Source organism: Rhea americana, unplaced genomic scaffold (assembly GCF_003343005.1).
Source record: "Rhea americana isolate MKP2758 unplaced genomic scaffold, rheAme1 scaffold_83, whole genome shotgun sequence".
NCBI classification, from domain to species: Eukaryota; Metazoa; Chordata; class Aves; order Rheiformes; family Rheidae; genus Rhea; species Rhea americana.
The window spans coordinates 3,270,425-3,288,509 of record NW_028187012.1 but is presented as its reverse complement, the minus strand read 5'-3'; the positions used below and the strand labels follow the sequence as shown (position 1 = coordinate 3,288,509).

At 37.8% G+C, this 18,085-nt stretch overlaps 1 protein-coding gene across 2 annotated transcripts in view; it reads left to right on the top strand.

Moving 5' to 3' along the window:
• Positions 1–11,313: 11,313 nt before the first annotated feature.
• The window catches only part of SYK (spleen associated tyrosine kinase), a 33,952-nt gene continuing 27,180 nt past the window's right edge, over positions 11,314–18,085 (top strand). The window contains exons 1-2 of one of the 2 annotated variants that reach the window (XM_085323229.1): positions 11,314–11,755; positions 13,211–13,371. In XM_085323229.1, coding sequence (XP_085179355.1) covers positions 11,342–11,755; positions 13,211–13,371 — 575 coding nt within the window. In that variant the 5' untranslated portion in view covers positions 11,314–11,341. The remainder of the gene's footprint in view (positions 11,756–13,210; positions 13,372–18,085) is intronic. The other variant, XM_085323228.1, reaches the window with a different exon arrangement.

Here is an 18,085-nt window from a genome sequence, read left to right as displayed (position 1 = left end):
GTTCAGAAATGGTTGCTAGAGCATGGCCAGGGTGGGGAAGTGAGTTAGTTTTCTTTATGTTAGTTTTCTTTTTGAAAAGAAAAAAAAAGCAAACAAGTTTTTCTGCTGCTTTTTTCTCTGTTTTTTGCTTTAAATATGTGTGCAAATGATAGGATTTCTACCCCCAGGGAAAAAAGTAGCTCTAATTCCTAAGTGCCTGACAGTATTTTTTCAGTAACATTCTGAGCTTTTGAAAAGATCAAAACATAAATAATGTTTCAGGGGAAAACTATGATATGTGAAAGGTTGGAAGAGTCAGAAAAGTCCTCAAAAGAAGGTGTTATGAAAGAGAGAAGGTGTTATGAAAGAGACAGGATGGAGTCCTAGCATTGAAGAAGAAAGGTTGCTACTGAGCTCTGCCCCTCCATGACCTCAGTATAAAAGCTCATGGAAGGCACAAAAGAAGCTTTAAAAAGACCAAAATAAATTCAATTTTTTAGAAGTCACACTATGCACATAGGAAATTCCTAAATAACATATGAATGCTGTGGTGCATTTTCTAAGCATCTGTTTGCCTGGCAGCGGGGCAGTAATAGTGTTGCCAAGTCAAGTAGTATTTCCTGAGGAAATATTTCAATAGCTACAGTGCCTGGAGTCATCTGATGATATCAGAGTGTCAGCTACAATTTAGAATAAATGAGGGCCTTTCTGACATGCTTCAATGCAGATAAAAACATCTGTCTGACCTTCTTCCATATAGATAGAAATTACTCCGGAGAGCAAATCTGAAGAAAAATACCTTTTAAATCACTTTCTTTTTAATGCTTTGGATGAGTGAGTCTGTGATACAAGGGGGAAGAAAAACGGCATTTCCTCAAAATCCGGTAGATGAAGCCCCAGTATCAGCTGTTCAGCAGGCAGTTTTCTGTTTTTGAGTATCCAGAAGACAGAGGACTTGAATGAAATAGGAAAAAAAATGTTTCCTCGTAAGCTCAGAAAGCCACTGGCCACAACTCTAAGAAACATGAGAACACACAACACTTGCCACAGGTGGCCAGTCCCACAGATTACTGAGAGTGTTGTTAGGTCCAAGMTGCGAACACCTCTGCAGAAACATTTCTGGATCCAAAGCCACCACTTTCTCTGCCTTGCCCCATGACAGAATTTATTTAAACTAGAATTCTATTAAAGAAACCTAACAGGAACACAGTAATTGTCCTAAAAACATTGCAAAAAATCAAAAGTACATGAAAGAAGGAGAATGATCTTGAAACTGAACTGCTATAAAGTAAAAAAAAAAAAAAAAAGTACCCAGACAGGCTTCTTGTAGAAGTGCTAAGGAGAGAGACCAAAGTTGAAGCAACTGTAAAAGCAGAATATGCGTAAAGACCCACATACATTTTGTGCATCTATCAAGATGACCRGGATCCTGCAAAAAACATGATGATGATCCCATAGACATCTCTTGTGCATTTGAGCCAATATCACAGCCATCTCTTTCAGTATGGTAAATGGGACATTAAATGTAGAGATGCCACTGTCCATAAAAGGTATAAAACTCATCGTTGTTACCAGTTAAACTTAGRGAAGATCTCAGATTTTTTGCAGTAGGTCAGAAAGTTCACCCTGGTATCCTAATCAAATTCTAGTTTGGTAGAACTTCAGCTTTTGCTCCACTTCCTTCCCTAGCTACTTGTTTTTAAATACTCACTGTGTTCTTCCTCAGTRTCTGCATAATTTTCTCATTAAAATGCCTCTCCTAAGGTCTGTATTGAAATAAAATCTTCATGTTTATGCAGGAAGATAAAGCAGGTGTTTAAAGGTAATCTGATGAATCAAATTAAGACCATCATTTAGCAGCCTAGACAGACTAGAAGGTCATTTTAAAGCTGAAACTGCAGAAATTAGAATTGAATGATCTTTTAAATACATTTTATTTGTTAAAATACTATAGAAATATAAATATCTACTTTAATTGTGAAGCAATAACAATGGATTTTTAGTACCTTTGTGGTAATGATCTCAGAATTTACATCAGTATGGAATGTACCATTAAGATTATACTTACCTCTGATAGTACTGCAGTACTAAATGAAATCACCATCAAATGTATATTTCTCATTCTATGCATACTTAATTCCTTTCAACTGTAAAGTGTGTTACATAAGGAGAGAACATAGGAAAGAACCTTACAATGGAAAATTGCAGTGCTGTTCAAAGATGTACTTGTCTTGCTTTCAAGACCAAGTTAAACCAAAATGTTTAGAACAATTGCACGTTCACATTGTTCAAATATATTTGCAGTGTATAAGCAGGGAACCACAGAAGTTACAAGTTAGATGCTTAGAAGATCTATCGATTCACTCTGCACTAGAACAGTATTTCAGTCAGCATTTTTTCATCATTCTATGCTGTCTAGTTTTAAATGTGCCAAAGTATAATCATTCTTGCAGTTCTTTTGGAGCCTTTCTTCTGTCWTGCTCATGCAGAAGAGACTCACTCTGTAGTTTACTTTCATACATTGCTGACAGAACGTTACATTAAAAAACAAAGGTAGGAGAAAAATTAATCTCATTCAAATGAAGAGCTTACTCTCTTCATTTGAACTCTCTTTCACCACTCTCTTTCACCACTACATGACTTTTGAACTTTGGTCCCAGTTTTTACTCATCTTATTATAATTGGATGAGTAGACCTAACCAACTGTGCCCAAGTCTCTTTCCATATTCTTGTTTAGTCTTTGTAARAAGATTCATATTTCTATGTATTATTGTCTAGTTAAGAGTAGAGTTTAGCGCTTCAACAACGCTGTGCTTGGTGCTTTGCAAACCTTTGTGTGAAACAGTGGTTTTATCCTTGTCTAAATAGGTGAGGTGAAGAAGAAGCAAGCTAAGGGTAACCATGTGGTCAGCATAGGTTCATTTCAGTGCTTTCCAGGTAAGTTGTACTGTCCTCCTGAGTTTTGCTTTTCTATTTTGTGTGAATATTCTGTTTCCCTAAATACATATGTCAAACTCTTGCCTTAATTTTGGAGTACCCACTATCTGCAACAATGATCACATCACTGGTGTGGCAGCTACCTAGGAGGAAGTGGGTACCTCATTTTCCTATGTATTTGCATATTCCTTTTTTTTTCATGCAAGATAACCACAATATTTGCTTGCACTTGAAGCTTCCTTAAAAGTCAAATGTCATGGCTATGGGGAGAGCTGTACTTCAGACCTTMTTTTACATGCAAGTGCTTCCCTCAGGCAACCAACTACACTTCCTTCAGGCCTCTCAGGAGCAGTCTTACATTTAGCCTTCTGGGGATTGAATCTCCATCTCACAGCCTCACATTTGTAACTGTGCTAACTTGACAAGCTCACCATTATTTGGCCTCTGTAGGAATTTGGGGTTGGGGAAAGGGAGGGAATGTTAATCCAGATGCATTCTCCTCTACTGTATTAGTGGTACTAGAAGGATATTTGAACTCCAGAAAGGAATGCAAGATGTGAAAGTCCAGTCCAAAAGTCCAAACCCACAATTTATTCCAAATTAAGAAGTTTTAAAATATTATCTGATATTTTCTATGTACATTTGGCTCCCTGCATGTCTGTATAGCTGGACTATGTCTGTACTATCTAAGTCCATACATTTCCAAACGTTGCCACACACCCRTAACACTCTTCGTGTATTAGGCAAGCTAAAAAAACCTTTTCTGAACTTTTATCAGTGCTAGCCTGTTTTGCAAATGTGTATCAAGCCTTTGTCGTCTGAAACAAGTATGAATAAGTGGCTTTTGATATTTAAGAACTTGTAAGGAATTATGCTGTTGTTTTTTCAGTAATCATTGATAGAACTTCCCCATATTTTAAAAGCTTTTTATAGAAGATATTTATATTTGTTTGAACTTTGAACTTCTCCATCTCATATTCTGAAGAACTAAGAACTAGTCCCTCATCTCCAGAATTGAACTACAGGTCTCTGCCACTGCCATTCAGAGGGTAGAGCAGGGAATCTTTTTACAAGAGTAGCATATGGTAATTTTAAATACAGAATAATCTAGAATATGACAACTTCTTTCACTAAATAAATCACTGATGTTCTTAAGCCTTGCCTCTTTGTGAGAAGCTGTAATATTCAGGAAAGAACTTGAAGTTTTATTTATATTGATTGTGTATTTAATGTTATACRTAAGTATTTGTTTTCCGTGGAAGACTATATGAGAATGCTTTTTTTTTTTGCAGGGAGTGGCAGGATTAAGCTCCTTCAGTATGAACTCTCATGTTTAGGGACTTTCTGATCTGCGTCAGTGCAAATTCCAAATGGATCTTCACTGAATGCCAGTGAAACAGCAGTTTTGTAGTGGACATTGTATCTTGAGTATGTCGTAAAATAAAAACCTCTTTCTGGATAATATTAAGACAACAGGACTTCTGCCAGTAGTCTAGCTCTTGGAAACAGGCATGCAGCCTGCCTAAAAAGAGAGCTCCTATTTTCTCTGATACCATCAGAAAGGTTGCTAAAATGGCYAGGTGAAGGTGAGAATCCAGGGAGGTCTCTTAAACTGTGTTTTTTATGATGAGATGTGAATACCTTTCTTTAGGACAGTAGACAACTAAGTATACAACATATCACCTCTTTCCTTTTTTTGCTCTGAGTGAGAATATGGGACACGTTGATAGGCTTCTAGGAGCTGGTGTGGCTGTGCTCAAATTTGTTTGTTGTCTTATGGGGGAAATTGATAGATATAACAAAAACAAATTCAAAGAAACAAGTCTTGCAGTTGCAGCAGAGGGTCTTCCTGTTATTTCATTTAATCTGTCAGACAAACCTTCTACTCAGGCAAAATTTAACCTCCTCTTAGAAGGACCTGTTATGCYGAAGAAGCATCATCTTTGAAGCACAGTCTTTGTCTTGTAGCACCCAGCACATTAAAGATAAAGAMTAAAAGGTGTATTTAATTGGGCTTTGAAGTTGACTGTAGTAGGAATATAGCAGATGRTGAGTGTAATACATACATGATAGCYTGTGTTGCAGAAGAAATGTGCTTTAATGCTTTGTAGTGATTGAAGTTTACCAAAGAATGAAGACTCCTGACACAAATATTCTGGGCAATCCTGGGATAKCATAGGCAATCTAGTCCTGCAAACATGTAAGTTGGTGAGGCCAAGTGATTGTCTGTGGTGAAATGAAATCTTCACCAGCTGGAGATTGTGGAAAGGGTTGACCATGACTGCTACGGAGGTCATAGTGTCAGTGAGAAATCCAAGATGTCTGAATGCAGACCTATCACAGATACTACCTTTTGCCAAACAAGACTCTACCATATCTACTCGTTCTTCAAAATGTTTTCTTCTGTCCATCTGTGATGCTGTCAAGCAGGGGTCCAGAACTTGTGRAATGTCTTGTATTTTCAAGAAAGGTCTGAGTTTGGTGTGAAATAATCACTTACATTTCAAATATTTTTGTCTGTTTCTCTAAAGAACCAGGGCTATGYGGTTACTAGCCTATCAGTCTCCCCTTAGTAGCTTTTTAATTTTAACCAAATTTCTCAGTGGAGAGGGTCCCAAGGCTAGTGCAGTAAGTCATTTACAGGAATAAATAAATAAATGTGTAGAGATCAGAATGAGCCAACACAGYGCCTTCATTGCAGGAAAGCATGAACTGAACATTTTCAACATACTTTAAAAAAAAATAAATAAAACGAACAGCACATTCATAGCTGCTATGTGTGTTACCACTAGTATCCATTAGTTAGCAGATGAGGAGAATGTGGAGATTACTTGAAAATGGGGAGGAAGCATGTAGGGGTTTGTGAGGATTTTGGAAGCTAGAGGGAGCCTAATGGGAGGAGCTTGAGTTATAATTCATAGGAAGGCAGGCCTTGTTCACAGAGCAGTTTGCTGCTTTTTTGAAAGTTTTGCATTGTGTTCATTAATTTGAGTTAAAGATGAACAGGAAAAAGAAGAGTGAAAGGCAAACCAGTTTTTTCTTTTTTGCAAACTTCTGGACAGTGTCTGCTTCCAAAAAATGGATCAGTCAGAGCARTGTGATTGATCAACAGAGCGGAGTGATTGAACTACTTGCCCAATACCTCTACCCCTATGCTGACACGGTGCTGACTCACTCACAGTGCTTTGCCCCTTCGCCACCRGTGCTGATACTTTTTCAATATCAGGAGGTTTGGTTTTATGTCAGACAATATAAAGAGGGGGATAGAATCCAATCTTTGGATTAAGTCTTTGAATAGCCATACAGGATTCATCTCAATGGCTTCTGTGATATCTTTGGGGGATTTTTTTAGAGCCTCTTCTTCTAATCTTTTATTTCTGTTACTTTACCACACCACGTTTAAATACTACTTTGAAGAGAAATAAAAGGAAACTAGGTCATTGAATAATAAAAGAACCTTTAAAGGAAAGGTCTTTGGATTTAATGTGGGCATTTTGCTTCAGTGGTACTACACCTGTGTACAACAATGGAGTTTTCTGATTGCCTATCTTTAGTCAGAGTGAAGGTCTGACTCAAAGCCACAAACGCTTTAATTGCTTTAATGAAGCTAACGGTTAAAACTAGAGATTTCATCACATAAAAATATATATTTCATAACTCAGAATGGAATACTACTCAGAATACTAGAAAGGAATGTATAAGGACTGAATTTGTCAAAACCAATACCCTTTCACTTGCAGACTTAAACCTGACTGTTCAGGGAACAGATTATTTCTTTCTAGCTTGAAATGGATCATAATGGGCTTTRAACTGAGAACAGTGTGAAGAATGCAGCCAACAGACAGGAAGATGGTCTGGGCCAACATTATTAAGTGTTAGCAGATCAATCAGTTGAGGTTCACTAAAATTCAGGCAAGAAGTAACAAGGGTCGGTTCCAGTCCCACCGTCCTTCAGCAGGGGAGCCTCCTGAACACAGAGTGTCTCCATTCTCAGCTGGGGGGATTCAGGCCCCAGCCTTWTGGACATATATCTGACAGTCATGCCAAAGGCACAGCTGCAGCTTGTGTAAAACACTTGAACTATTTTCAGATTTGATAGTTTGTTAAAGACAGCACTGCCAAAGCATCAGCATGAAGCTGGGCACTGACTGGTTTTCGGAGCATTTGTCCAGCTTTCCAGGCGAACTTTTAAACCCACAGYAAATGTCCTGTTGCAGTAGCTTCATGCTTTCTATATTCAAAATGAATAATTCAGTTTAACTAGATATAGTAGCACATGTTGCCCCTGCCTTCTCTTCCTTGAGAGAAGTTTAAAACAGAGAAGTTTTACTCAGAGGCTGTTGATCTTACTGCTGGGCATACCTATCGTTTCTGTTTTTCAGTGTGTGCTGTGACTTCTAATGGAGAGTTATAGGAATGTTTTGGACATTTATTTTATTATTCAGAAACACGCTGAATGATCAGCAATGGAAAAGCTTGACATTACAGATCACACAACAAGCAGAGCACCAAAGAGAACTGGTGTCTGGYTGATTAATACTGAAGAGAAGACAGCAAATCTGAGTCTAAGCAATAYCCTCAGAAGTAGCTTGATCTCTAACACAGCAAAGTCAAAGCAATTTTAAATTTCAGTTGCTGTTGTGTCAGAAAAAAAGCCATACTGCATGACTTTGTCCCTCTTTTTATTTTATTCTTAAATCTGAAGTTTTTTACTTTATCCTTTTTAGATACAAAGTTTTTTTTTTTTTTTTTTTTTTTGGTAGATGTGTAAGCCTAAAAACTGCAGGTACTTGGAAAAAGGTATCTATACTTCCACGAAAATAAATTCCCACAGGTAGAGAGTGTGGTGACATTTTTCTGTTTGTCTTCAGTTCACTACAATATTCCTGAGGTGCTTTGAACAGCTACCACACAGCGCTGTGCTATTCTTGGTGTGAGGCTGTTACGGGATTCTTCTGGCTTTCTTTCCAGTTTTGTTTATTTAGGTGTACAGCTATGGTGGAGGGCCAAAATCCATTGTGCTCTATCACATTTCTGTGTCCAGGTCCATCAGGGCGCTGAGGACATTAATGTTTGGCAGCTGTTGTCCACTTYGTCCCAACTGCCTCTGCTGTTGAGGGCCATAAAGATTTCCCCTCAAAATTATTCTTGTTTGATTGTAATTGTGCTGGATTTTGCTGTCAGTTTCTACAACTTACCTGAAAACCTAGCAGCAAACCTGTTTCGCGCTGTTCTCCTGGCAGTGAGACTGATGACTTGTACCCTGCCTTCAAGGAGCGCTGGGAAGGGATGGTGTGCATCCATCTCCTGTGCAGCAGTGTCTGTGGTACAGCAAGGAGGAAAGACAACACAACATGGGTGTCTGAGAGCCATGAGTAGGCAGGAGTGAAGTGCGTATAAGGAACATAACAGAAAACAATCCTGGTCTCTGTATTTATAATGACTTTCAGAGCAATAATAATCAAGCTTTGATTGAGTAATAATAATCAGTCATTTTCAGTGGAATATTTCTGAAGCTTTATGTATATAGAGATTTTAATGAGAAAAAAAATTATACAACAGTTACATAGTGGAATTTGTTTCATCTTGGTGTTACAAAGAAACAAATTTCGTATTCACTTTACAGAGCCTTATTAGCTACTCAGAGAAAGCACTCAATTCAAGGAAAGCCTTCTTTGTCTTCATTCGGTGCAGACAAAATTACCCTTGCAAATGGTATTTTGTGCAGACTGAATATTTGATGGTGAGTTACTGGTGACTGCCTTCTGCTGTTTCTTCAGTTATAGCTTTCTTTTGTAACTAATAATCAGAATGTACATGAGTGGATCATTTGGATTAAGAACATGAATATTCAGAAGAACCAGTAGATTTAAAAGGGAAAGGAGAAGGAAAGTTTTGTCAACAAAAATGACAGAAATACTAACTTAAGCATAGCAAGTAAGTGATCATCTTAAATCACTGGCTTTTGGTTGCAGACTAGAAGAGTAATAAATAAGATGGTATATGCATCTCTGTTTTGTAGAGCTGCAGTAGCTCCAACTTGTCCCTTCTTTGGGAAGGCAGGAGACCAGAAGATTCRTAGCACAGGCAACAGTTCACAGTCAAGGCCAAGCCTGGTTTTCCATCTGGTGTGAGCCCTGTGCATCTGATTTGTATGCTCCCCACCACTTTGCCTGCCCCTCACATCTTCACAGAGCAGCAGAGATATTTCCGTCCTGCTTTTTGAGCCRAAGCAAGAGACTCAGCAGGTCCATGGGGATTTGTTGATGGCCGTGCTGGAGATCCTGTACAGCAATAGGCACAGGAACTCAACTACTGATCTTAGTGTCTGCTTTTACTCCAGGTAGTGGACAGTGGGAAAAGGGAGCTGCAGTAGCCTGGATAAAATTTAAAAAAAGCCCTCAGATGATACAGAATTTYGTAGGCTAATGTCTGTGGGTTTTATATTTAGTATACATATATTGGAAAGAATAAGATACTCAGTGATCCTATAAATACAAAGAAATAACAGTGTTTTTCCTTTTTACACTTGTAGAGTTGCCTAAGTTAGCCTGTGCCTGGATGATCCACGTACAGATAACAGAGGCTGTCTGATACTTGCATGTACACTTGAGAGTATTACAAAATTAGATTGTCACAACTGGTCTTAAAAGACAAGTAAATCAAAATTGTGGCAATAAATTTATGAGATATTTCCTAAGGAAATTTTTCATTTAGTAAGCACAGATAACACAACACAAGAATGTACTGCAAGTTGCATTCAGCTTTTCATGTATTCTCTGAAAGTCATTTTCAGATGATGAATTTGTTGGTTCACAAGCAYTAATCGTAGAAGGTTGGAAGAGACCTCTGGAGGTCATCTAGTCCAACCCTCAGCATAGCCTATAAGGGGATTGAGCCTGCRACTGTGGCATTAGCAGCACCATGGTCTAACCAATACTTAGTGGATTTTTTTCCCTTTAAAAGTGATTCTTTCTAGACTGAAAGAAGATGTTGAACTGTTCCTAAGTGGAGTTCCTTCCTTCTTATGCTCCAGAAAGTGTGGATGTAACGATCTGTGACTACTCCTGATTAAACCATGATTGGGTTTAGGAAGCATTTGTGGGGAAAACTGTATGAAAAACTAATAGTGTTGTAGGAAACAATTCATGACTCAATTGGTGTACTCAGGATAACGTAAGTAATTGCATTTGTGGACAAATTCTTAGAACAAAAACCTGTAAATACCCCTGCATGAGTGTAGGATTTACCAGTGTCTAATGTATTCATTGCCTATTCACTTAAATGTTCTCAGCAGGCAGCTAAGGTATTCTTTCCTGTATTTGTTAGATAGTCATTTAAATGTCACTAATAACCATCTAGCTTTTGCATTCTSGTGTCTCCACTCCAGTGACTTGAAAGAGATAAGAGGGAATTACAGCACTATCACCTAGTTGCCCAGGTAGAGTAAACCTGCCATGGGGCTTAATCAAAATGAATTTTTCTGCTCACGGGGTAGGTAGATGTTGGGAAAGCTCAGGGAGGAGAGGGAACAAGAGGAACAACATTGGTACAGCCAAAGTCCTACACAGCCTTTATGCATCCTTTTTGACATATACTATATAAATTTAAGAGGTTATTTTTGMTGTTAAATTAAGAATGAAAGAATCCAAGCTATATATTTTGTCTTCATTATTATTCTTCAGAARTACTGATCTTTGTTGTCTTCTGTATTTTTGTTGGTGGCGTGTCTTCATATTACTTCGATATAAGTAAGCTTCTCAAATGGTGCATCTTCATATTATTTCAATATAAGAAAGCTGTTTGAAATAAAAGTTTTCAAAATGACACTATCATATTAATTTGTATTTTTTCACTATTAAAATGCCACAGGTGGTATTCTGTGAAAAATCTATCAAAGAGGAATGTTAGCTATTTTAATACATGACTTTTATCCATTCTTAGCCTGTTTTTACACTAGCATAAGGTAGTTMTAATGATAATTATAATGGCACAAAACTGGAATGAAGAACTGTTCTCAATGAATCTTTCCTACCTAGTTAACTCCTTTTACTGGGCAAAACGTCACGGCCAGAACAATAGGATAAATAGAAGTATTCAGTCAGGTAAAATATCCAGAGTCCATATGGCTAGAAAAGGACCAGAGGAGAGGGAAAGAATTATAGGAAACTCTGATAGCATTATAGGAAACTGCTATATTACTATGTAAGAGGGGGAAACTTTCCACTGGGATTTGGGAAGGCATGTTCTRACAAATGCAAACTTTTTCCGAAAGGCTTTTCAGAAATACATTAGCAATGCACCATGTGTGAGCTACCATATTACCAGTTTATCTCCCTATCTTTTTTTTTATGGCTGATACTCATGCTGCTTTATTTCCTTTCAGATATAAAACATTAAGTTGCTAACTGGAAAGAAAAAAATCATGGCTTCCAGCACAGCTAACCCTGCTAACCATTTGCCATACTTCTTTGGCAATATTACACGTGAAGAAGCTGAAGAGTATCTGATGCAAGGAGGAGTGAGTGATGGACTGTACCTGCTCCGCCAAAGCCGGAATTACCTAGGTGGCTTTGCCTTATCCTTGGCCCATGGAAGGAAAGTTCATCATTATACAATTGAGAGGGAGCTGAGCGGCTCGTAYGCTATCGCAGGAGGGAAGTCTCATGCAAGTCCTGCTGAACTCATTAACTATTACTCAGAGGAAGCCGATGGCCTTATCTGTCTACTGAGAAAACCCTTCAACCGGCCACCAGGCGTGGAGCCCAAAACAGGACCGTTTGAAGATTTAAAGGAAAACCTCATCAGAGAGTATGTCAAACAAACCTGGAACCTGCAGGTAAATTCAGAGTGGTTTTGCCATAAAGTTGTCTTTGAATTAGTGTTCGTTTCCAGCTGCTATGTAGTAGTTCAGGTCTGATGTAATGCAGTTATAATTGCTTGTGTTTTATGAGCAGTGTTTTTTTCYCCCTTTCAGTACATTGCAGTAACTTGGCTATAAGTGTATTCTTTCCTGAAATGTGGCAAGGATTCTCACTTTTTAAAATGCCTTAGGTTAGCTTAGCCTTACCTCCCACTGCACTAACCTGCACTGCTCAGATTCCCACACAAGCCAAAAAATAATAAAGCAAATGAATGGCATAGAGGAACTGTTTGTTTACTTTTGATTCTGAGATTATGTGGCTTGTGTGTGAGTGCAGGCAAGCACAGCCACGCGTTGACTTGTTTTACATCCTCGTCTCTTAGCCTACATTGTTTCTGTTATGCTTGTCTAGCTTGTGCGCAAGATAGAGCTTTATTTCTTAACTGCAAAGCATTGGGTAGACTTTTTTTTTTTTTTTTTGGTACTGCGTATGTCAAGCAGGAATGTTCAGTGCCAAGAATATTGGCTTTTTTCCTGGAGTGACTGCAAAGAATTCATTCTTAACATAGACATTTAACGCAGAAACCCTAGCACAGAAAGCTGCAGTAGGAATATTATTTCAAAGTGTCTTACCATTATCAACTCTCAGAGTTAGGCTAGCTTTCTCATCTCCTCTGGCATTAGCAACTAACATTATGATCCCAGTGGTGCAAAATTCTCAGAGTAATGCCTAAGCTAGAAACTTGACACTCAAACTTTTTTTACTGCAGCTTGTGCTGAAGTTTACAGATTTTTCTGATGAGTCTGAGCCCAGTCTAGGTAGAAGTTGATGAATTCAAGATGAAACCTGGTGAAACTARGGGGGGTTGCCCTGAAATGCTCGACCAAGTTTAGAAGTGATGGGTTATAGGTGGGTTTAGATTATACCTAAAACATTAACATAATTCACTTTAAATTTGGGAATGCCCTGACTGCTTTAGGGAAATTGACATTAACATCTTTAACATAGATATACTGCAGCAATACAAAGCAATTTGTGCTCATTCAATTTATTTCAGTAATCTGCCRTAGGAAAAGTAATATGGAGGGTTTGTCACAACGTTTTAGAGCAACACTGAATGTATATTTAGCTGTGTCTTATTAACATAAAAATACAACATAATTAATTTTCAATTGATATTGATAAAAGTGCTTGATTTACTGGTTATTTTTCTTCTTGTTTCATACTGGAGACACAGGAAGAATCCCAGACTTGTGATATTTAGGTTAGCCTGTGTTAGTTTCTATTTCAATATTTCTATAGCAACCAGAAACAAATAATTATTTACCGGTTTTGGATGCCCGCAAAGCAATCCAAAATTGTGAGTTTGCCTGTAATGTTCCTATTGGAGAAAACAGTTTCACTGTCCTTTTGTGATTTTCTCACTCCAGGGTCATGCCCTTGAACAAGCTATCATTAGTCAAAAACCTCAGCTGGAGAAATTGATTGCCACTACAGCCCATGAGAAGATGCCTTGGTTCCATGGGAAGATCTCTCGGGAAGAATCAGAGCACCGTATCCTTGTAGGATTAAGAAACAATGGAAAATTTTTGTGAGTACTTGCTTTTTGGTGGTACTGCTATTTGCCAGCAGTGTTTCTACACAGTTCCCTTGAATGAATTTYAAGTGAGAGTCTGCCCAAGGAGATGACCTGTTCACATGAGCAACCAAAATCCAGCAGGACGTACATCTTAACCATTCCTATACTAAGCAAATGTCTCCAAGGTTAGTTTTCACTTAACTAAAGGCAGGAAACCATAGCAAAAGCATAGGTCACTGTTTTTCTCAGCAAATATTGAGTTTAATTCTAAATGTAGCATCAGAGAGATTAGTGTCAAGAAAAAATCATTGAATAGTAGTTAGTGTCCTATCAAAGCGCTGCCTAACTGTCTCTGTTAGTGACTTTTGGTATCCATAGCCGTCAGTTTTCCCAGGGGCAGTGCCATTGCTCTGTTTTGCAATTAAGCAGTAGAAGGAATCTCTTTTACCTTGATGATTCCATTTTGTGTTTGTCACTTCAGACGTTTAGACCTCTGACTGGGGTCCAGACGTTTAGACCTCGTTACTGGAATTTGTAAGCACAAACATGTCATTTAGGATGGTGACTCGTAGCCATCACAGAGTCATCTCTATCATCTTGTGACGATTGGAGCTAATCAAAATCAAAACAGCTTTTCTTCAGGAAAATCCTGATTTGAATAAATCGGGGTTTTACATTTTGCCATTTTTGACAAAAAAATAAAGGAAGTATTAATATAATCGTCAAAAACAAAGCTTAAAGATGATGCTCAAGGAASGATCTGTTAGACCTACATAATTCCTGACAGAAATTTCCTACTAGCTACATGATATCTTCCAGTGCTTCTTCAGTACCAGCTATTTCGTTTTATCATAATGCTGTTGTTGTACCAAACTAATTGTTGAAGTAGATRCAGCCTTCTAATGTTTCTCTGTATGTGGGATAGGTTGCATTTTCAGTCTTAATAATTTATTTTAGGAATTGATAACTCCTCTGAATCTTTTTTTTAGTTAAGTCCTGTCAAGTCTTACCTAGTGATACTACAAGTGTACTGAAGTCTCATTTCTTGAAATCTCTTCCTCTCCCTCAGTCCTTGAACTCTTTCTGTTTTATGGTCATTCTCATCCAAGTTACCATGTACCCTCATATTTTCAGCTCGTTGTTTCTTAGAATCACATCCAGAAGKTCATTTATCTAGCTGTTTTCTTTGCAATTTGTAACCACAGTTATGGAAGTTTGTGCAACCAGTGTTTCCAATTATCACAATTTCCTCTCTTTTGGAGACTTCTTCCACTAGCACAGAAGTTTAATTGACCTGATGAAAGTAGTCACTGTAATGACTACCAGCACACCCCTCCTCCATTCCATCTCCTTTTCATTCCCTTCTGACTTTGCTAGTCTGTGCCCCAACTTTTTATACCTAGGGGCAGGTGCATGTGTAATCTTGAAACAAAGCAATGACTCTACTTTTTCGTGACCTACCTTTTCTATAAAACAAAAAAACTCAAAAAACTCAAAAAACTACCCTCCATATTAACATCTTACCAAGTCTATGTTATGCCAACTGAGTYATCATGGTGATCGCTTAATAATATTAAACTTGCTACTTTTGCAGTTTACCTCTTKCAGGTTTCAGTGTGGTCAAAGTGCTTCTCTTCAAATTTATTTTGATTTTTATCACTAGACATTTGTAATGCRACATGATAAATTAGGCAAGATGATTTTTTGCCAAGATTATAATTATGTTTCTGAAAGTTCTAACTCCTTTATAAGGGAAATATGAAAACCTTTCTTTTTTTATTTAGTTTTTTTCCAATTCAGATTAAAAGAAGTATCAAAAGTGACATAATATCTCATAGTATGGAATYTCTGTGATTATACAAGATCAGACCAGAGTTTAGATACTATTTGTAAACAGCTGATCTGATGAGTAGTGAAATCTTATTAAGTACTTCATTTTGACCAAAACCACCTCTACCTGATTCAGCAGAAATAGTCCAAGGATTGATTTGGCCCACTACATATGACAATTCTTTTACCTGAGGAGAGCAGAAAAGTAGGCTACAGTAAGAAAAGCTTATGGATAAGGCACAGGAATCAAATATATGTGGCTTATTTAAAACGTTATGCAAAAACTTGGAGGAAAAAAAAGGAAGCTACTTTTCTTCAAAAAAAATTGATTGCTTAGCTAGTATTTCCTCAAAACAGGGTTGAGGTTTGGAGTGAACGACGGTAGTTTTTTAGCAGACTTGATACTTAGAGTCTCCCTTCTAAACCCTGGTCTCTTCTTATATTCTCTGAGCATTCATACAGTTCTAAATAGAATTACTATTACTAATAAAGTTTTAAATAAAAACACTTTCTCAGCATTTTCCTGTTCCCCTGTGAGATGGCCTAGGAGGCAGTTCGGAGCTGTTTGCGACAGTGACCTATGGAGGGAGGGCAGGTCACCTTCTCCAGTGAAATTGTCCATGTCAGTGATTTTGTGTTGTAGTTGGTTCTCTTGAACTTCAAAAGGCTTCTTTCAGATCTGGTGGATAAACCCTTGGAGGGAAAGATGCTAGCTTTAAGGCTCTATTTAAACCATCACAAGTGCCACTGGAACTTGGGTAGTATCAAACTATAACTGTGGTAAGTTCAGCTTGTGTCCCTCGTATTAAGGACAGCACTGCTTACTTCTGTATTGATAGGTACTTTCAGACATATTAACTGTCCTTGCACTGGTTGCCTACATGGCACAGTTTTTAGAGCTCACTAACTACTTGGCCGCTGTTCACTTTCATGCTCCTTGACAAAAAAAAAACCTAACTCAGCAGCCAGAGCAGCAAGAAAAGTAATCTGTTGCTCATATGTTATATTTTTCTGGAGCTCTTCTAGCTCCCAGGTCAGTAGACCTAGTGGCTCATAGCAAATAACAAAGCAACTTTTAATTCAGTCTTCTTCTGCTTCCTGAAATGGTTTGCCTAATCTGGGCTTGCTCAGTAGAGATTGAGAAATAAACTGTGCATTTGTTAGCTAACTGAAGCAGTAGAAGCAGAATTGCCATGAGTGCTRGAAAGTTGCTTTGTTTTAGATTGCAGGCACACGTATCACATAATTTTTCCTTATCAAATAAGAGTGCATGTCAGAATCTTCTGTACATCTGTGGACTGGACACTGTGAATGTAGCCGCTCAAGGATTTTTTTTTTTTTTTTTTTTTTTTGTGCNTGATTGAGACAGTCAAGCCAGGTAGCTAACTGAAGAGTATAAATGTCTGAAGAAAGTTCACTTGTCACAAGTAGAAGTTGCAGGGCAGCCTGGAAAGTAAAAGGGAAGYTAGATATTTTCGAAGAGGTAAGGTACTACAAAGTGTTCAGCAGGTCCATGAACAGGTCTGAATTAAGTACTGATACATGACAAACATCATCCTGTTTATTATGGGGGAAAAAAGAGAATTTTGGAAGGCTAGAGTAAGCCTTATTTACCCAGAAATCTGCTAGCTGCRTGAGCTGTCTTGACATAAAACCCAGTGGGGGAGTCTCTGTGTGAACACATCCAACATCTAGACTTCTTCAGTGGTATTTTTCAGTGATACAAGATTATCTAATCTAGAACTTTTTTGTGTATAATCAATACAAAAAATAGTTGGGAAGATTTCTGATGGCAATTCAGAGTGTCAGGAACAGCATCAGAAATCTGACACTCTGTCTCCTCCTCCAAGCCACTGGAAGAGTACTGAAGTAACTGGGAGTGCTTTGCTAAGGAGTTTTCAAAGGACTTTTTGTCACAACTGAGAAGTCAGTAAAAGAAGTATGCATGCAGGTGCTACAGAGTTTGTTATCAAAGCCAAGTAGAAGAAACAATGGCACACGTGAAATAGCAAGCAATGCCCACTGCTTTGAGAAAGAACATTCATGGGAAAGATTGCCACTGTAGCTACAAAATTTAGAGGAAAATATCTAGCARCAGAATAGAAGTAAAATACGGTATCTCTAAAACGAGCTAAGGAGTGACTGAAAATAGAGGACCTGATTGAAATCTCAAGCCTCTGTCAGCTTCATTAACATTACTTTTCATGCTGTGTAGGAGTCCCCGTTTTTAACCGAATTCTGATAGATGGTAGTTTTTCATGAAACTTTGCCTAGTAGGGGGCACAATTATAGACTGCGGTGATCAATGTTGTCTAAACTATCTGAGGTGATATCGTCAATATTATCTGTGTGAACATGTGTGTGCAGGGATCAGGTAAAAAATAAACTAAACATTTGCTAACAGTGGCAGACCAATAGTAAAAGAAAAGTTAGTTTTCTCTGCAGTTTCATACAGGAAAGAATTGTGATAAGTGTGTGGTAGCTTTTGACATATCTCAGTTTGTCATCAGTGATGACCACTTTTGCTATATGCACATACGATCTTGCAAATGTGTTAAGAACCATATGCAGAACTTCAGAAGCCTGAAGAAAAATAAATAATCTTCAGAAATGCCGTTAAATGTAAAAAGTCAACATTAGGGAAATTGTAGGTGAAGGCATTACATAATCAGCAGTTTAGTTTAGATGCACCTTATATATATGTTCATAGTCATATATAATTCACATAAAATGCAAACAGTTGTGCAAGAGAGAAAGTAAAAAAAAATCATTTTAGTACCGTAAGAATATCTTCAGTATGTGACTAAACGTGCCAAAGATGACAAGACTAATTCAGACCATTAACATGTCTGCACTATTCATCATGGCATCTCATGACCTCTACAGATCAAGCTAT